Raw genomic sequence first — 21572 nt, forward strand, 5'->3', positions numbered from 1 at the left:
TAATATGGTTGACGGATTGAGTGACTTAAAAAATTTAAACCTCGAAAATATGTTATGTGAGACTTGTGTGTTAGGAAAAATGACTAGATTACCATTTAATAAGATAGGTTACAGAGCTAAAAGACCACTTGAGCTAGTGCACACAGATGTTTGTGGTCCTATTACTCCAATTAGTAGAGAAGGTTATAGATATTTTATCACGTTTATTGACGATTACACTCATTTTGTTATGGTTTACCTTATGAAACAGAAAAGTGAAGCTTTTGAAATATTTAGAGAGTACTATTATTATGCTACGAAACATTTTAACTGTGACTTATTAAAATTGAGATCTGACAATGGTAGAGAATACGTAACTAGAGAATTTTATAATTTTTGTAGAAATAACGGAATTCAAGTTCAGTACACGGTGCCATATAATCCTGAAATGAATGGAGTGGCGGAAAGAATGAATAGAACGTTGGTGGAAAAAACTAGGACACTTTTATTAGATTCACAATTGAATAAAGAATTTTGGGCGGATGCTATTTTGTGTTCTGCATATGTAACTAATAGAAGCCCAACAAAAGGGAAAGATTGTACACCAAGTGAATTATGGGAAGGAAGAAAACCAAACGTGATTAATATGAGAGTTTTCGGAAGTGTTGCTTATAATCATGTGCCATCTCAATTAAGACATAAACTTGATAACTGTGGAAAAAGAATGATAATGATAGGTTATGCTAGAAACGGTTATAGACTTTACGATGAAGATACTAAAAAAGTGGTGATAGGAAGAAATGTAATTTTTGATGAAAAAGAACGAAAAGAAAATTAGAATGAAAGATCTAGGTAATACTGACATGACATATTTAGGAATTTCTATTAAGAGACTAGATGACTGTATTTTAGTTAATCAGACAAGATACTTAAAAAATATTCTTAAAATACATGGGATGAGTGATTGTAAAGGGATTGATACACCTATGGATGTAAATTTTAAATTTGAAGATGAAACTATTGATATGAATTATGAAGCTAAATGTAGATCTTTAATTGGTTCTTTGTTATATGTAACAGTGAATTCTAGGCCAGATTTAACGTTCTCTGTAAACTATTTAAGCAGATATCAATCTAAACCAAATTTGACTTTGTGGAAAGCTTTGAAAAGAATTTTGAGATATGTTAAACAAACTTTATATTATAATTTATGTTATAAGAATTGTAATAATATTTCATTAGTTGGTTTTGCTGATGCAGATTGGGGTAGAGACGTTGATAGGAAATCAACTACTGGTTATTTGTTTTTAATTTTTGGTAACACTGTTGTATGGAAATCTAAAAAACAATCTGTAGTAGCTTTAAGTACGACGGAAGCAGAATTGGTAGCACTTTGTGAAGCTTGTGTTGAGTCTTGTTTTGTTATTAAGATTTTAAATGATTTAAATATTGAAGTAAAGGATTTTAAAATTTTTGAAGATAATCAAAGCACTATCAAATCTGTTCAAACTTATGATCAAAGAAAACTGAAGCATTTAGAAATTAAATATAATTTTATAAAACAAAAGGTTGAGCAAGGTTTTGTTAAAGTTGAATATATAAGTACTAATAACCAATTAGCTGATATTTTTACTAAGCCTGTTAGTAAGTTATGTTTAAAAGAATTTGTTGTTAAGTTAGGAATTTTAAATGTGATGTCTGAGGAAGAGTGTTGAGTATAAGTTAGTGGACAGCCACCACATTTAAAGGTTATATTCTATTATATATATTGTTTATGGTTATCTCATAGAGTGACATTGTTGTTGTGAAAAATGGTTTAAATTTGTAAGACGTTAAAATGTAGCTGATAGAAATAAAAGAGAAATAAAATGATTTAATATAAAGGAACTTTAATTAATTGAGGCATTCAGATCTACAAAGCCAATACATACCTACTAATAAGGCATATTACTGTATTGTTGTATATTTTCACAAACGAATACTTACATAATGAAAGGATTAATAAAGTACTCTAAAATAAACGCTTTAATCGACATAGCAAAAGGCGGCAAAGCTTTTGTGTACCTAACATACAGTCCTGTACTCTGGCGGGATAAATGTGCAGTAATACTCCCTACTGTGTCGACATCAATATGCCAAAAAAATACAGTAAAATACTAATAGTACCACCATTAGTTGTACCAGTATGGCCATCTGCGCTGAGCTTTGCGTAATGCTATTGACAAAACATCAAAGAGTTTAAGGTAACTCAGGATTCAAATGAGTCGAAACCGCAAGAGGAGGCGATACGCTTACTTACTCCGAGCAATTCTTATTGACTCCGTGGCTTATCGACTCCGAGATCCCGAGACCTCCGGGTTTCGTTCGCGGCGCCGCCTTATTAATGTACGACCAACGCGTTGCAATAAAATAACTTTACTTAAAATTAGATCGACAGTCCTAAGCCTGTCAAGTACGAAGGGAAATCAATCAATTTACTTAGGTTGACTTAAATCTAAAGGCAGTGGTCCCAGTATCAGTTTCAATATATTCTGTATTGAATGAAACCGGTACCAAACGGACGTCTCGGAGTCGTCTGTGAGCGGCTGAGCCGGAGTCGATAAGGGAGTCGAAATCATTAAGAGGAGTCGGTACCAGATTCGGACTAAGATTCGGTGAGTCGAAACACGCCTAGGAGTCGAGATTATCATGCCTACATGTGTCACTGTCAAAAACTATGCTTGTATTATCAACAAAAGTTGCTTCCGTCCCCTCAACTTTCTAATTTATTTTTAAATAATTTTATTTCCTCTCCTGATTTATAATTATGGTAGGTATGTGTGTTTTATGAGAAGTGCATTTTATAATTCTGAAACGTTACTCACTAAAGATATGTTCATTTTCAGGCGCGCTACTTCAAAGAGCAAGATATTGACGGTATGTATTAACAATCTACATCTTATCAATGAAATCTTTAAATATGTGTAATGTGACACTTATCAACTAAAAGAGAATAAAGTAAAATTTGTGTAAAGGTAGCATTATTATATTAAATAGGAATACTGGGTTTCCTCGCTTGACCCCATTATCACACACATCATATTAGAATTTTAAGATTTCTCTTTTCATATTATTTATTCATTTTACCGTGATGAAGATTTCACCTAAACAAATACTAATTATTCCCACATGTTCCCTGTTGTATTCGAGGCTGTGACGCCGCAAACTTGGGGTCAGTGTAATAAACTTTAAAATCCTGTAGATTTAGTTATGGTTTCACAACCGATCGCCTGCCTGACGTCAAGGACCCTCCTTGAGAATGCTATTGTTGCCTATGACTATGTAAACCTTAGTCGCCTCATACGACTTTCATGAGAGTATATGGAGTGATCCGATTCAAGGCGGTCCATACTACTTCATGTTATGATTACCAACAGTAATGTAAGTCCAGATAGCATTGTAATACTTATGAATACATACATATTATCACACCCATTGTCCATGAAGGTATACAATTTCCACTTGCTACAATCCTGTCTAATCTCACACGCATATATACTTCTATCACTTTCACACATGACGCCGGTTATGGGTGCCCATAATATCTGCCCTATGAAGGAGACCATCAATAAACTGGAATATATAAATTTATATACAAATTTCAGAATTCCGCGAATGCTTCTACCTGTTCGCTCGTTCTGGGCAGATCACATCTCTGGATGAGCTGACCGTCGTGATGCGGTCCCTCGGCATGAGCCCGACAATACAGGAACTCACAGGTAATATGTTTGTATGAGAATAAGTACATTGTATCTATAATAACTTTATTGTATGAGAATGAGTATGTAAATATAAAATTAATAAGTACAAGAAAAAACATTTTATATAAAATTGACTGGTATACAATGCCATATGGCACCATTTGTAAATAATTTTGTGCAATGAAGTTATTTAAATAAAAAAAAAGAAAACTCAGTTTAAATTTTTAAATGTTCTTTTTTTGTGGCCAGTTCCACACCTACAACTTTTTTTAAATTTCAACTTTTCAATACTCACTGATAGTCGCATCAGCTGCATGCTGCCTGTCATTCAATAAATAAATATATGGCGCCAGTACACATATAGGCTAGTCCAGAGAAAATTATGTTATTAGATAAATTGCGAAAGGCCTATAAATAAAATTAAATACTTAAAAAGGACAAAGTAGATAATTAATATCACAATTATTATCTTTTATCAGGTTATTTAAAAGGAAAAGGTGGCAAAATGTCGTTTGCCGATTTTTTGGAAGTGATGCACATCCACTCGCGCGCCGAAAACCTGCCCAGTGAGGTCAGTGCTCTTTTACATTCATATTATATAATAAAGAAAAAACTGTAATTTTGTTCTATACCTTAAGTGTGGAAAAAACGTCATCAAAAATTAATATTATAATAAAAATGTATTTGGATATGTTAATAGGAATTTTATAATATATGTTAAAAGAGAGAAGATTTCTATTTTTGTTTGTAATGAATAATCTCAAAAACAACTGGGCCGATTGTGATGAAATTTAGCACAGAGATAGAAATAACCTTCATGACTGACATAGGCATACTTTTTATTACGGTATTACCCGAGTGAAGCCGGGGCGGGCCGCTAGTTTATAATAAAAAAATCCAGTTGGTTTGGATTGGAGCAACAAAGTCCTATTTGAATTGGTGCTTTAGTTTTCCAGGCTCATCATGCCCGGTATTTTTGCGTTTGCTTTCTCATTTTTAAATGAATATAAAATCAAAATGTTTTCAATCAGGTGGTGAACGCGTTCCAAGCTGGGGACGTTGAGAAGAAGGGCGTGATCCCAGCGCGGCAGCTCCGGAACCTGCTGCAAAAGTGGGGAGAGGGGCTCTCGGCCAGGGAGGTTAGTTTAATAAGGTTTAAGGTTAATAGGACACTGGACTGTTTAGAGCATTAGTCATTCTGAGACACTAGTCGTTGTAAGTAGACGTGTGTAACTCTTTAATGAAACGACTCAGTGAGTCGTTTCAGCAAAGTGATGCACTGACCCGAATCTCAATCGTTCGCTTCGAGTGGATCATTGGATCAATGAGCTCACCACAGATTACTGAACCTATGTTCTGTGACGCGTTCACTGATACGAATGAATGAATGAAACTTAAGCTTAAGCCGAGCGACTAGCGACTGTTCGTAATGATTCGAGCAACATCGAGTCGCGCAGAACATCACTGAAGGAAGACAAGGTCACAAAAATATTATTCCTCAATTATAATATGGCCAATATATATATAATATGTATTATATATTCAAATGACCGAATACAAATGTACAGTGTACATAAAAAAATTTAAAAAAATACAAAAAAAAAATTAACAATGTACATAAATAATCCGAAAATCACTGTAAATAAAATCGATTTTTAAATACGTCAGTTAGTAAAACTGTCAGTCCTAAGCCTGAACAAAGTATGAAGGAGAATCGAATTGATTTTAGGTGATTTTTTTTTCTAACTTCTAGCAAATATAAAAATCTATTCGATTTTTTAAAACAATATTCTATATCAATTAAAGCATTATGTAATTTTCGTTTCATTCGTAACGCGACTAAATCTTGCTCTCTGCTCTTGAATCTGTCTGAGATCCGATGATCCAATTGATCCAAATGATGCATTAATTGATTCGAATCTTTGCACTGATACAGATTCGAATGATCCAATCTTTAAAAAGATACGTTATTCTCAACGCTAGTTGTAAGACTAGACGTTGAAGGATTCTTTAACTTCATTTCACTTTTTAATTTTATGGCTCCATCGTTTGGCCAAACGATGATTTTGCCAATGTCAAGGTTGAGAAAGACACTGTGATTATCACTAAGAATTAAATTAACACATAAGACATTGTAAACATTAATTCTTGTTATTGATGGTAACCCGTATTTGCCACTAATACGGAAAAAGCTTAAATAAAAACCAGCCTTAATTTTATTAGTATAAGGTGCATTTTCAAGTGATACTTTGCTAGGATTTCTATCTCAGTTTCCTAGGCGACTAAGGGACTCATAGCTTTGGCGGCTGATGGGCAACAACAGCATTCCCGAGAAGGATTGATGTCAGGCGAACGGAAGAGAGTTTATAAAATCACAGCCGAATCTTATAGTTTTTTTTATCTAGCAGCTAGGAACATGCGGAAGAGAGAGAAAACATATTTTATCTCTCTCTCTTTTCTCTCATCATATTGTTGTAAATTTGAAACTGATTTTGTGCTTATTCCGTATTAGCATACGAGGGCTGCTATTTATGTATCCGGAACTGGCCAATAATTCTAGAATATTTAAAAAGTAATTACAACATTTGAAAATAGAACTCTTCGGCTAGAGAATAAATATTTTTCATGTCCCTGTCATTTGTTTTTTTCAATTGGCGCCAATATTGAAAATAGCTTGTCTTCATTGCCATGGATTTAACTCGTGAACATTTTCGCGCGATGATTTATTATGATTTTCGGCGTGGATTAACTCAAAAACAGTGCATCGAACAACTGATTTTAACTTTTGGAGATGAAGCACCATCGAAAACCACTGTGTATTATTGGTTTAAGGAATTTCAACGTGGACGGTCTATGCTCACGGATGAAATTAAGGAGGGTCGTCCTAAATCGGTAGTGGTACAACAAAATATTGATGCTGTGCGACAATTAGTAATGCAAGATCGTCATGTTACATACGGCGAGATAGAGGCGTCTCTGGGCATTAGTATGACGAGTATACACGCGATATTACACGAACATTTAATTGTTAAAAAAAATTGTTCGCGTTGGATTCCGCACAACTTGAGCGTAGATCACAAACAGGATCGTGTCGACTGGTGTAAGAAAATGATAAAAAAATACAACCGTGGCACGTCAAAAGCTGTTTATAATATCTACACAGGTGACGAAACCTGGATCTATGCTTATGACCCTGAAACTAAACAGCAGTCAACGGTGTGGGTCTTTCAAGATGAACCGAATCCAACAAAAGTTGTTCGTGCGAGAAGCACTTTAAAGCAAATGGTCGCTTGTTTTTTTGGTATCAACGGACATGTAGCTACAGTGCCACTAGAGAATAGTAGGACGGTTAATTCTGAATGGTACACCACCATTTGTTTGCCAGAAGTCTTTGAAAAAATACGAAAGAACAACCCACAACGCAGAATCATACTTCATCACGACAATGCTAGCTGCCACAAGTCGGCTGAAACAAATAATTTTTTGGAGGGTCAAAAGATTGAATTGACGGATCATCCGCCGTACAGCCCCGACCTGGCACCCAATGATTTTTATTTATTTCCAAACATTAAAAATAAATTACGTGGTCAACGTTTTTCGAGCCGCGAAGAGGCCGTTGATGCGTTCAAAACACACGTTTTGGACATACCTCAATCAGAATGGAAAAAGTGCTTTGAAAATTGGTTTCATCGTATGCAGAAGTGCATAGATCATCGCGGAGAATACTTCGAGAAACAATAAAACCATATGTAATAATATATGTTTGTTTAATTTTGTTATTCCGGATACATAAATAGCAGCCCTCGTATATATAACGATACCTACAAAAGTAGGAATCTTTACAGACACGACTGTTTCCAAGTCATTATTTCAGGTTGACAACATATTCCGCGAAGCTAATGTGTCAAACAACGGCACAGTGCGGTATGAGGACTTCGTGAAGATTGCGTGTGCGCCGGTCCCCGACTATTACTAGCGGTATTCCCATGAGCAATAAACTTTTAAGTTTCCAGTGCAAAAAAAATATCTTTGAAACAAAATGACATTCAAGATAAAAAATATTAAATTCAAATTCATTCAAAAAAAAAGAAAAAACATGAACTGTATCTGTAATCTGTAATCTTTATGTACTGTAATCTTTATTATATACGAAAAGTAAAATGTTAAGACATGTTTTAAAGACTGTTAAATGGAGATTCTTCCTAAATTTTTAAAAAATGAATCCCATAATTATAAAAATAAGTAGATAATTTTGAGTATATTTTGTTAGCTATTCAGTCCTCCGTTACGGCGACGCAGAAAGTTGTATTTCCATTGTTTCCTATAGGTTTTGACACTGAAGTGCGACGGAGCATCATTCAAATTTCTGCGTTGTCTGTCGACGAAGCATGTCATTTGTCATGACTCTTGTTCTATATACAATGGCGCCGTCCGTAATTTATATAATCAATTAGGTGATATTAATGGTGTGGTAAATAAAACTAATAATATATTCAAACGGGTTTTTTATTTATTTTCAAATGTAACAATAATTATTCCTATAATGATATGGCACTAGTCAAAGTGGTCCGCTCGCTATATTCACATAGATCATTTCAATTGATTCACCCAAATAATGTTTAGCAATACAATTTTTACAACTCTCTCTCATGTCTGAGCGTTTCCCGGTTTCTTCTTCAGTCGTGGAGCCTCGGAGCCCAGGGTCCGCTATCCCACTGTTTCGTCTACACTTCGCATTCGAGTTAATTAGTTACTACTACTTAACTTTTTTGAAACTACTGCTCCTTTTTTCTAAAATGCCAAATAACTTGGCAAATAGGCGCGAGACGGCAATTGACAAAAAAACTATAGACTATAAGGAACCGGTGTTTCTCAGAGCGTGTCTACGACTGTTGCGGCCGCGCTGTCATTACCATCCATCAATTTCCTTGGTGAAGGAATCATTTACAAAATCGACATTTGTACTAATATAGATTAATTATTTCAAAGTCAGATTCTAAAACTAATTCTTGTGTTTATTAAAATTTGAAAAATTGTAATTACAGCGCGTGAGCAGCGGTCGAAACACTGAGAAACGCCCGGCTACCGTTGTCATAATATGAGATTAAACATTCCCATACAATTTCTCGGCCCATCCTCACACAAAGCGGCAAGATATTTGCGATATTGCGACGCAACAAGCTACAGCTCCATTGCATTCTCACTGGCATTGACTTGCGACGAAATTTCATACAATTATCACATTGTTCTGCAGTGATTCGTCGACGGACGTCAACGTAACGGAGCAATGGGACATTGCGTTGTAAAACCGGACACACAATGAGGGGTGAAATATATTAAGCACTTTGTCCCGTTTCTTCTCGTATTTTACTAATACGTGTTTCTCTTGTATGAGCGGAACAGACGACGGACGTTGTTTATAGTTTTCTCTGTCTAACAGGGATGTTCAGAAATTAAGGTGGATGGGTCGAGCAATGGTCTTCGAAAATATCACGAAATTTTTTTCAATTTTTGATTTAATCAAACCTAGGGTCGGTACCACGATAGAAGTCTTGGCAATGGAACTATCAAAAACAGTTCGGGCACATTGTTGTTGTCAGCGACTGTAGTACCTCGTCCAGAGATTTATCTATGCATTTATAGTACGTATATAAATTAATTATATCTGTGTTAATACTATACCTAGGAAGTATCGTGTGAATCAATTGAAACGAAAACTGTAGGAAACTGAAAATATTGAAATCGATTGAATCTACATTTATCTGTATCGGTTCCGTTTATTATAATATTTTAAACATTTTTAGTTCCCTTCAGTACTTATTGCTAATTAATCGCAAGTCACTACGAAAAGCACGTCGTTTGAAATTACGCTATCTATGCGACCTGTCCCTGATGTTGCGTATGCGTAAATCACCTCTATTACGCGATTGATCGCGCTAATTGGGCAATCATTTCATAGATATCTTTGAAGGGTTACTTGACTGTACCAACCAACACTTACAATATTTGGGACAGGTGGTGCATTTTAATATTAATAATAGTTTTGCTTGGTTTCATAAAGTCATAACACACTTCTACCGTACCGTCCTTACCCTACAAGATGAAGTTCATTGAAAAATGAGCTTTAACGCGTCCCCTATATACATACTTTACATTGACAAGACTAGAGTTGACAGCGAAATTTCCGCTAATTTGTTGTCCGCAGTGGACGTCTTAAAGCTCATTTTTCAATGAACGTCACCATGTCGGGGGGGAGCGGAGCGTCAGAAGTGTGCTATAATTTTTTATTAAAGGATCACGCCTTTAATAATAATAAATAGTATAAATAAGATTCAAACACTTTTAACTTAATTAAATCGATCGACTTATGTTACAAGACTAGAATTAATGAGAAAACGGATTAAAAAGTCTTTTAAAATTACAATTAGGTACAGTTTTAAAATGACAATATTACACACTAAAATGGGTTTAAAAATAATTCGAAAAATCGCCAATGGAATGGATTTGAAAACAAATCGACATACAAAAGAAAATAATTATCAAACAACAAACAAAAGGCACACAGGCGGATTTATCGATAGAAATAAAATGGGTACCGTACCAGAAAAACTATTAAAAAATAACTGTATTGATATGCATGCGCTGTCTGTCAGTGTTCTATCCCTGGACGTTAAGTATTAAAAACTAGCTTTTGCTCGCGGCTTCGCGCACTTTAATTTCCCACGGGAACAGTTATTTTTCCCGGATGAAATGTGCCCTTCTCCGTACAAAACGTCAACTACTAAATATTCTACGTCAAAATCGATGAATGCAAAACTTCAAGAAGATTGGTTGAGTTAATTGAGCATGAGGAGGTAACAAACAAACGCACTTCCGTTTTTTTTAATATTAGTTAGAATGATGCTCTAAACAGTACTGGAGCTAGTAATAACTTTTTGATGCAAGGTATGTGTATTGCTATCTCTTTCATCGCTAAGAAGACCTCCCTTTCTTGAGTATTACGAAGTATAAACATAGGTATCACGTGTACCCACCGTATAGTTATACCTTTCAGCGCGGAAAGAGAGGGCTACCGATGAAAGGGATAGAAATACATATACTTTGTATTTAAACAAATGAAAACAATCTCGACACGTCATGTTATTGAAATGTGAGAGTGGCTCCAAATAATGTCAAATTAAACAAACAAATTGAAATATTTACAATCCAACAACCATGTAAAAAATTAACAAATAAATCATGTAAAAAAATATTTAAATAATCAAGATTTTGAATACTTGTAAACAAATGGAGTATAAACAGATTTCAGAGCTTATTATAAATCACTAGCTTTTGCCCGCGGCCTCGCCTGCGTGAACCATATGTCCTCCATAACTCAAACATGTATGCAAAATTTCAAGAAGATTGGTTGAGTAGATGGAGCTTGAAAAGGTAACAAACAAACTTACTTTCGCATTTATAATATTAGTTAGATTTGATATCCGCCAATCACACACGATTTAATATGCTATTTATTATATTCATAACCCAACTTCTCCGAACACTTCTTAATATTACTAAAATATTTTATAAAATGTTGTTTTTGTATTATATATTTCGGTTATAAAAAACTATTTTTTTTTACAAACTATGGTGCTCTAATTGCAGGCGAAGTGGGAAACTTAACTATAATCAAGCATACTATGTCTACAACGAATGTCTTTCTGTCTCTTTTTACAACTGTAATGCTGAAAAGAGATAGGATTACATGCGTTCGCGTTCTTGCTCAGATGCCGAGAATATTAAGAAAAGCTCGACACAGATGGCGACCCGTTTGCGCACGAAAAGGGTACCGGGGCGGGACAGAAGCTTACCCCTTATTTCAACCCCTATAAACCCTATTTTAGTACAGCAGAAATACAATTAAGTTACCGCTTTTTAGAGTGACAATAGTGTGAATCGCAGTTCGCATGTGCGAATGTTAAGCGCAGGTGTGAAGTGTTTAGTATAAATACTTGAGCCTGCATTAATCAGTGACTAACCAGATATTTAACACTAATCAATACGTGACCAGGCTTTAGCCAAATGTTAACACATTGAATTTGGTAATTTTAGATCATATAAAGGACAAATTTTACAGAGTTAGTCAACATATACTATTATATAACTAGATATTGCCCGAGGCTTCGCTCCTGTGGGAATTTTGAAATAAAATACAGCCAATAGCAATCTTGGATAATGTACCTTTTTAACAGTGAAAGAATTTTTTAAATCGGTTCGGTAGTTTCGGAGATCAAACATACAAACTCACAAACGCTTACCTCTTTATAATAATAGTATAGATACACGGTATGTGTAACAGACTCGTCAAAAAAATCCAATCTTCTATACTGCCTGATATAGTATACCTTCTTGGATAAGCGGGCGCTCCCATGCGACCTATCGCCACCACGACATATTTAACATTTGTTTTTATATTTAAAATCTAGGGCACAATCTGATTAGGCTACACTGGATTTATCATCTTAATAGATAGATGTTTATCTATACAGGGTCACTGGGTTACTTCCAAAGGCGCATAAGGTACATAGAGACTAACATCTTTTGTTCTACGTCTTTTATCCAAACGTAATAAATATAAAAATTTGCCTTTTCTATAAAACGTTAACTCTATGTTCGATTCCGCTACGTAACGCTACTGCACTGTCTCGTGTTGCTCGGCTATTACATAGAGTTAAGATGTGTAGAATCGCAAATTAAGATTGTTTTTTATATGAAAAAAAAAAATACGAATCACGAAAAGTCGTAGAATAAAAGTTGCTTGTTTTGATGTACCCAAGTAGTCTTTAGGAGGTTTTGTTTTGATACCAGTAACCCTGTATATGTTATAAAATATAGTATCGTTGAGTTAGTATCCCGTAACACAAGTCTCGAACTTACTTTGGGACTAGCTCAATCTGTGTGATTTGTCCCTATATATCTATTTATTTCTATTAAAAAAAATGTTTTTGTGGCCACTGATTGTGGCAGCTGTGTCCAGTAGAAAACTACAATACTTATATAATCAATTATCTAGTTTAGAATAATTTCCTGAGGTCGCTATTAAAAGGAATTAATAAAAATCTGGCGCTAGGTTGATCCAGAGTTAAACACGACATTACATTATGACGAAAGAGTCGCAAATACCTTACATATCACACGTGTTTGTTCTTATTAGGCGCCTTTCTCCTCCGGAAGTTGCCCATCTGTCTCAGGATCTGTGTGTTCTCGTCTTCTAGGTCCCGGTCCATGCCGGAGACTCCTGGTATGCTGCTGAACAGCTTCAGCTTGCTGGGTAGGTATATCAAGCCGAGCAGTGTTATTACTGCAATAAAAAATTTTACAATTAACTTTTTTTATACTACCAAACTAGGGGGCCAGACAAGACCAAACAAGACTGACTCTCAACGAATACACTACTGTGTCCACTCCACTCCAAAAATCACCCGAATCAAATTCTCCAGGAGAACAAATAAACAAATATTAACAAGGATTGATTGATTGATATATCGTCAAGATAAATACAGATTTTTTATTTTATGGATATAATAAAAGCATGGTTCCTGTCCTAACTTGCAATAATAACATATATTAAACTCTTGCGTTACTGAGTGTCTGACTGACAGACAACACACAGCCGAATCTACTGGGCATATTTTGGAAATTTATTTTGTTTTTTAGTATTTGTTCTTTATTGTGGTAACAGAAATACATTATATATGATAATTTCAACTGTCTAACTAACACGGTTCATGAGATACAGTCTACTGACAGATGGAAAGTGGAGTGTTAGTAATAGGTTCCAGTTTTACCCTTTAGATATCCCATACAGTCGAGTATTCTTAACATGTAGGATTGTTTAATAACAGTAAATCCATACTAATATTATACAGAGAAAAATATATGTATTTTTGTTTGTGATGGGTAAAACTCAAAAACTACAGGGCCGATTGATATATAATTTAGCACAGAGATAAAACCTTCAAGAGTGACTTCATAGGCTATTTTTTATTACGGTTTTACCCAACGAAGCCGGTGCTGGCTGCTAGTAACATGATACTTGACAAATGGCAGTACTTACTATTGAGAATGCACGGGAAAACCACATAAAAATTAAGGTCAGTCGAGTGGAAATAGAAGGCTTCAGTGAAGTACATTATTATCGTCAGAGTCAGAGACCAGTAGCCCATCGACACCACCCTGTAACAAGCCCAAAAAAAATTTTTTTTAATATGTATTAAAAATTCTGGTTACATATAATTTAACCACAGAACGTCATGAAATGAAATTTTATTTTGAAAAATAGCTTGCTGGCATAGTCGCACCAAGCAACTGAAGCCTTGAAAAAAATAGATTTAAAAAAAATAGCTTATGATATTACGATTCATCTCAGATCTTTATCTATATTCACACGAAATTTTATCATATATATAAAAACAGAGAAGGTGTGAAATTGAATTTTATTATATATAAAAACAGAGAAGGTGTGAAATTGAATTTTATCATATATAAAAAAACAGAGGTGTGAAATTGAATTTTATCATATATAAAAACAGAGAAGGTGTGAAATTGAATTTTATCATATATAAAAACAGAGAAGGTGTGAAATTGAATTTTATCATATATAAAAACAGAGAAGGTGAGAAATTGAATTTTATCATATATAAAAATATAGAATATACAAACAGTAAAACTCAGTAAGTAAATGAGAAACAGATACTAACGGTTTGTAATGTATGTATAGCGTGCAGTGTATGAGAGCTAACGCTTTCAGCAACGAGTACATGCCCAGCATTCTGGATGTCGAATAGTCGTCTGAAACAAGATTTATTTGTTGTGAGAAACTTGACGGTCTTTAATAAATAATAATGCTCATAATTGCAAATTCATGTCTCTCTCTTTCTCTTATTCTCATTGTACCATTGTATGTATTCCTGGTTATGACGCTTGTACACCCAGGATCTGAATACCTTCCATCAAAAAGTTCTTGGGTTCTTGGGCCCCAGCATTTTATACCTTTATGTATGATATTAAATGGATACCATTATCCAACAAATTAATGCAGATAGTTTCATATGCATGGTCTTCTACATGGTTACCTCACTCTGTCCTCTTTCCATCTATTTCTACAGTTGTTGTGTTCTGGTTAGACGGCTAAGAGAAGCAGTGTAATTACAGGGTTCTGTGGCAAAAGATTCTAGGCCACAAAATAGGCAACGCGCGTGTGACACCTGGTCTTGAGGCTATGGTATAGGCTGTGGTAATCACTTACCATCAGGTTGACCGCATGCCTTTGCCTGCTTGATAGTATAAAATAAAGGTTATTCAGATTTCCAAACTTACCGTCAAAGTGTTCGTTATCAACATTATTACTAAGGAAGGACCGCCTTTCAATGTAGGACCGGCCGGCAGTACCTAAATCCATAAAAGCCACAAAAGCTATCCAGCCTCGGAAAGCATATAGAACTTTGTTTTGCACAGCCATTATTATATTGGTTGCCTATTCCTGGTTGAACCAGGTAATATCGAATTTTCAAACTACCTATGCAAATATTTTTATAAAGCACGGTTACTAATTAAAGCTAATTGGATATAGGCAGTCATATTTTAGTTTAGTAAACTAACTGTTTCACAGGGCAACGCACTGCGGCATTTTACCTGCATTATAGCTTTTTTAAATTTAAAATTATATCTAATTTGGTGTGTAAAATAGAACTTAACCTATTTTCGCGCAGAATCGTCAAATGTCATGTCAAGTCAATGTCAAAGAATGTCAATTTGACAAACTATTAACAGAAGTGTTGCTATTAATATAAATGTCTCATTTTTGTTAATAAAATAGTAAAATAAATATAGAATATAAATAGATGTCTCATTTTTTATATATTTTTACTACTAGGTATATTATATACCATAGCTACCCATGTGTGTGTATATGTCTACGCCTCATTTGAAAATAAACCGAATACATTCTAAATCGTTACTAAATTCAAAACGCTTTCACATCCTTGGGTGAAACTGCTTCAACTCCCCTTTTATATTTATTAGCATAATATTAGTGTTGCAATATTAAAAAATGTTACGTTATTCGCCTGCGACTGGTCAGAAAAGTACCTAAAAATACCGTCGCCATATTGGTATTGTCAAAAAGTTCGGAACATTCAGGTGCCGATGAAAAAATGGTTTTTCATGAAATAACATCAGAAATTAACCTGTTCGAGTGATCGGATAAGATTAATAGTGACTTTAGATGTTTCGTTTGACGAATTTGTTGTGTTATTCGGTTTTGAAATAATGTTTTCGATGGAGAAATGTACGGATCACAGTGGCAGAAAGAGTTCAGAAGAAACTGAGATGTACGCCGGTGGAGGCGAAGGATTGGAAAAAGAGGGTGTGCCATCGGATGAAGTGGCTTCAGCCGTAGCTGCCGTGTCGGATGAAATCGGGGATATCTTGAAGGATGAGTTGGGCGACGCGGATCGTGTAGACCGGATCGGAGCCGAGCTAGCAGACCTCAGCGCGGAGCTAGGCCTCCTGGCCGGATTGGCAGATGGGGACCAGCAGCAGGACTTTCCATCGCTATTCGAAATAGCAGTGAACGTAAGTCAATAAATTGCATATCTTCCGTCTCGCTTCCACGCAGTTTTCCCACAGTACTTGTTTACTTTTCTTGCCTACGATGGTTTGCCTGGTGTCAATGAACTTTCATTCTTGGTAATTTTGAAGTCGATTTTTCGGTTTCAGTTTTTGTCGATTCATTTCTGATGTTAATTCGTACTTTTTTTGTTAGGTTAGTTCACACTTTTCATAGACATTTCACTAAGTCTATATCATTGGCCAAATAACTATTGAAAATGATCAGTTTATCTCTTTCGACTGCATTAATCTCATTGATATGTTAATAACTGAAAACTGTGCTTCATTCAGTAACATAATCAAGCAAAAAAAATATTTGTTCATTTGTGGTAAATATATATTTCAGAAGTGAGAAAGAAACATTAGAAATATATGATAAGAGGCGTAAAGAAATGCACCACCTAACCTTGCAAGGGAGTTGTGTGAAAATGGCTCATCATTCGGCTATGCTACCTCGTTGTCTACAGTCTCCTTTGTCTTTGGCGGTTAAGATTGTAGAGTATATTAGTTTGAGCATCAAACACAAACATATAGTTTCAATTTAAAATATTTTTGAAAGTGACTCGATTAACTAAACAAAGCCTGAAAGAATTTGAATAAGAAGACTTCGTAATATAATCTAATTAGAATTTGTGAGAGTATAAAATAAGTATCGAAAGAAATCGTAAGTTTATTCAGAAAATTAGATCTTCACAGACAACTTTGTAGATTTTTATGATCATGCTTCACAAAGCTATACATTTTTAGCATATTGAATGCACTGAATTTAGAATACTCCAGAAGCAATCATCTCCTTCAGACTATGCACAGATTAGCTCCATTTTGTATTTTCTATAATCTTAAGTTTGAATGACAACACTCACTTTTTCATTAATCTATCTATACTATTATTATAAAGAGGTAAGCATTTGTGAGTTTATGAGTTTGTGTGTTTGAGGCGGGGTAATCTCCGAAACTACCGGACAGATTTCCAGAATTCTTTCACCATTAGAAAGGTACATTATCCAAGATCACTATCTTTCTAATGGTGAATGAATAGGCTATATTTTATCTCAATATTACCACGGGAAGAATACCTAGTCTGATATATAACTAGTTCCTGGAACCCTGAACCCTCATACCATTTACCTACCCATTCATTATGTTTCTTAATAAGTTGTCATGTTGTATCAAATGACCCCACATTTTCACTCTTCTACTTTCAATATGGTCAGGAAGCAGGTGATGTAATGGTTAAAATGCCTGTTTATGAATGGAAAGGTTACAGGTTCAAATCCTACTCTACAGCGTGAATTTGTATATCAATCTGACCAATATATAGTAGGTTTCATCAACCACTACTTGTTTCTGGGAAAACATCGTTCGGAAACCTGTACTTTACACGTTTCCGAACGATTGTATGTTGATTACACTTGTGTGTGCAATGGAGAAGGCAATGGCAAACTACTACATTAATAGTGTTCAAGAAATTTCTGTGCTTTTCATTTTATGTAACAACCAGGTCCCTGAGCCATGGGGAATACAACTTCAAGAAGAAAATGGTATATTTCTCCAATTGTGAAAATCCAATTTGTCACTTGAAGTAAACTATGTTCTTCTACATAAAATGTAGTAACAAGCCAAGCTTCATACTATTGTTAACTTGTTATTTTTTACTATTGCATTTGAATTTACTTAAATATTTTAATTTATTTTTGTTTTTTATTTTATTTTATTTGGGAAACATACAATCTCCTTACACATAAAAATATCAATAATACAATAACACACACATCAGTAAAGTTTCCACAATTAATTAACTCAAATGTTGTGAGCTGGTAGGTCAAGATTTTGCAAACATAATATTTAAAACATTATAAAAATAAAATTAAAAGTTCCTTGTTTACTCCAAAACCCTAAAAAATTATTACAAAAATAACTATTAGGTGGAATAAAAGTGGTACTATTTATCTTTGCTAACAATCATTGTTTGTAATTTGTTTCTGTTAATAGTAGCAGAGTGCAAAAAAGGATCTACTTCATAATATGTTTTATTATAATCATTGCAGGCTCTGTACAAAAATGTGTTACTAGGTAATTTTAGTATAGGTAGATAATATAATGTGTGACTGTGCGCTGGTAGAGGACTAGGAGGAATGGGGAATCTACAAGGTTATTTAATAGTTCATACAAATATATTTCACATTCAGAATGACGATCCATCAGTGGCATATGTACTGAACTTATATTCACATCAGAAAACCAAAGTGACACTTTAAAATTCAAATGTTTGAGAAATTTTCTCCAAGTCATTTATATAAATTTTATATTGGGGATTCCAAACAGTTGATGCATATTCTATAATTGATCTGACAAATGAATTAAAAAGAAGCACAAGAGTGGAGCAACGTTAAATCTTCACCCATTCTAATAACAAAGCCAAGCAATGCTGTTGAAGTGATGTAGTTAATATGTGAATTAAAAGTTAATTTTGAGTCCAAAATCACTCCTAGATCCCTAATTTCCGTTACATGCTTTATAACTTCATTATTTAGATTGTAATTATACACTATAGGGTTCAACTTTCTACCAAATGTTATTACATTACATTTACTCATATTTAGGAAAAGGCAATTGCTTTTACAAAATTTACTAAGAGTGTCCAGATCACTCTGGAGTAGACAGCAATCAGTTTCAGTTTTAATAACTCTAAACACCTTCATATCATCAGCATATTATAGCAATTTAGAGTGAACAAAACTAGCAGGCAAGTCATTAATAAACAGATTAAAAAGAAGGGGTGCTAGATGTGCACCTTGAGGTACTCCTAAAGTGATCGGAATAAACGTAGAACAGAAACCTTTAATAAAAACTGCTTGACTACGTTGCCGTAAATATGATTCCAAGCCAACATAATAAATTACCATGAATTCCCATATTTCTCAATTTACAAATAAGAATGGAATGTGGAATTTTGTCAAATGCTTTTGTAACATTATGTTTATCTCCCGATTTATGAATTGGTGTGATGAAACTTTGCTTCCAAACAGTGGGCATAATACCTGTTGATAATGTTTTTTAAAAATGAGATATAATGGAAGAGCGAGAGTTTTATGACACTTTTGCAAAAACAAAGGGGGATACCATCAGTCCACAACCTTAATTTACATCACTTTGTTTTAGACGCTGTTCAACATCAGTTAAAGAGATGTTAACAGAATTAATAGAGACAGGTTCAACAGGTTTCAGGCTGATCCAGTTCAGGTTCAAACATTGACTGAAAATATTCATTGAACATATTACAAATACCAACACGATCCTTTGAAGTAGTATTGTCTAAAAACATTTTGTCAGGAAAATCAGATGCAGATCTTTTCGATTTGACAAAATTCCAGAAAGATTTACTGTTATTTTTTATTTGATTTTCAGATTTACTTATAAATGTGTCATAGCATTTGACCTGGACCTCCTTTTGTCTTTCACATGATAACTTAAATGTATCGTAATCACTTTGTTTGTTATTATAAGGGAAAAATTAAAATTTCTTAAAAAACGGAATAAGTATCATACTTTTTCCGTTTTTTACGAAATTTTAATTTTTCCCTTATAATTTTTATAAGTGGGCGTGAGTACCAAAGCGCGTGTATAAATATACAAAGTTTTGTTTGGGACATGGTCTGAAATCACTTTATTAATTATGTTATAAAATTTGGTCACCATGTCATTTATATCTTCAGAATGAAGGTCGGTATGCCAATCTATCTTTGATAGGACATTATTGATAATGTCATAATTTGCTGAGATAAATCGTCGTACATTAATATAATATAATAAACTGATCCTCTGCCAGAAGAAACATATGAAGTTGTACTTGTATGTTCACACAGATGGGTCAACGGGGTTCCGGCAGCGGGTCATCGTCCTCATCCTGGTCGGGGCGAGCGAGACGCCGCGAGCGACCGCAGCGCGCCGCACGACGCCGCCCCATCGCCAGGAGAGAGGTGCCACACCATTTAATGTTATTTATTCACAACAACATCATCATAAGTGATGATGTGATTTGTCCTAAAATATTTATTTATTTATAAGGTTTATAAATTGTAGATGTGCCGCCGCCGCAGCGCGATGGCGCGGCGCGCGGCTTCGCTGCGCATGCGCCGCGTGGAGGTGGTGTCGGACGCGTCCGACGTCGGCGCCGACTCGGACTCCGACGACCAGTGGACCGAACTAGACGATTGTGAGCACCATTCGATTTGTGTTTTATTTGTGACAATACGAGATCTATTTTATGTTAGTTACAATCATCATATCGAGTGTGTTATTGCTAACACTGGTGTCAGATTTTCTTCAAGTCGCCTAAAGGCATCTGACATGACTTTTACGACTAATTACCTCCATCTAGCGGCAGGTAGTCGCATACACAATAGGGAACTAAACTGTCTACCAGTGTGCACGTTTCCTCACGATGTTTTCCTTCACTGGAAGCAAGTGGTGGTCTATGAAAACTATATGAGTCATATTGGTGTACAAACTCATATCATAAGAACCTGAAACCTTTGACCCCTCCCGTGTGAATTTCGGGATAAAGAGTAGGTTATTTTCTAAATTTCATAACAATCGGCGCAGTAGATAATGTGTGAAGAGATAACAAACAAACAAAATTACTTTCGCATTTATAATATTAGTTGGGATACATACATATATACACAACATCTCTTTGTAATGTGTACTATTGATTTTGCAGCTGGCTCGTCAGACAGTTCGTCGCTGAAGGAAGCCGCTGGACACGATCTCGATTGCAATGGCTACCAGGACAAGGGACCGGTTAGTGCACATAATCCATTCTAATATTATAAATGCGATAGTATGTATGTCTGTCACGGTGTCACTGCTAAACCGCTGGCCGGTTTTACAGGAAGCCGGGAAAAGGGTGGGCGGATTATGCGAACACTGTTTAAATTAGTTTCTTTCGGAATTTCTTCTAAGCAGTGGTCGTTCCGAAATGCCAGTATTTTGTAGCTGTTTGACAAATCCTTACATATTATTAAAAGTCGTCCCTCTTTCGCGTCTGTCTGTATGAACGCGATAAACTTAAAATGAAATACGTTAAGAGTTCTCAATTCATTTGGGCTGTTTATTATTATTATTATTGGGCAGTACCCGAGTTGGACAAGCCACACAATACTATAGAATTTAAAATTTGACGTGAAAAAGTGCCTG

The 21572-nt window shown here is 34.9% G+C and overlaps 3 protein-coding genes across 8 annotated transcripts in view; 2 read left to right on the forward strand and 1 right to left on the reverse strand.

Annotated features, from left to right (window-relative positions):
- Nucleotides 1-2643: 2643 nt before the first annotated feature.
- Nucleotides 2644-7814, forward strand: LOC128682025 (uncharacterized protein). Of its 2 annotated transcripts, XM_053766482.1 has the most exons (6): nt 2644-2788; nt 2865-2895; nt 3624-3737; nt 4199-4290; nt 4751-4858; nt 7594-7814. In XM_053766482.1, the coding sequence occupies exons 1-6, from the start codon at nt 2786-2788 to the stop codon at nt 7693-7695; spliced, it is 450 nt and encodes a 149-aa protein (XP_053622457.1). In that variant the 5' UTR covers nt 2644-2785; the 3' UTR covers nt 7696-7814. The 2 variants fall into 2 exon arrangements, with proteins under 2 accessions (XP_053622457.1, XP_053622456.1); XM_053766481.2 differs by lacking the exons at nt 2644-2788; nt 2865-2895 and adding an exon at nt 3058-3190.
- A 395-nt stretch (nt 7815-8209) lies between these two features.
- Nucleotides 8210-15488, reverse strand: LOC128682024 (uncharacterized protein). The gene is made up of 4 exons (XM_053766480.1): nt 15081-15488; nt 14462-14552; nt 13819-13937; nt 8210-13062 (listed from the first exon to the last, which is right to left on the reverse strand). Exons 1-4 carry the CDS (start codon nt 15220-15222, stop codon nt 12893-12895), a joined length of 522 nt encoding a protein of 173 aa, XP_053622455.1. The 5' UTR covers nt 15223-15488; the 3' UTR covers nt 8210-12892.
- Nucleotides 15489-15870: 382 nt separating this feature from the next.
- LOC128682027 (uncharacterized) overlaps nt 15871-21572 on the forward strand; it is a 53042-nt gene continuing 47340 nt past the window's right edge. For all 5 annotated transcript variants that reach the window (XM_053766483.1, XM_053766488.1, XM_053766484.1 and 2 more), the window contains exons 1-4: nt 15871-16337; nt 20240-20353; nt 20457-20589; nt 21097-21176. In XM_053766483.1, coding sequence (XP_053622458.1) covers nt 16032-16337; nt 20240-20353; nt 20457-20589; nt 21097-21176 — 633 coding nt within the window. In that variant the 5' untranslated portion in view covers nt 15871-16031. The remainder of the gene's footprint in view (nt 16338-20239; nt 20354-20456; nt 20590-21096; nt 21177-21572) is intronic.

Source organism: Plodia interpunctella, chromosome 29, assembly GCF_027563975.2.
Source record: "Plodia interpunctella isolate USDA-ARS_2022_Savannah chromosome 29, ilPloInte3.2, whole genome shotgun sequence".
NCBI lineage: Eukaryota > Metazoa > Arthropoda > Insecta > Lepidoptera > Pyralidae > Plodia > Plodia interpunctella.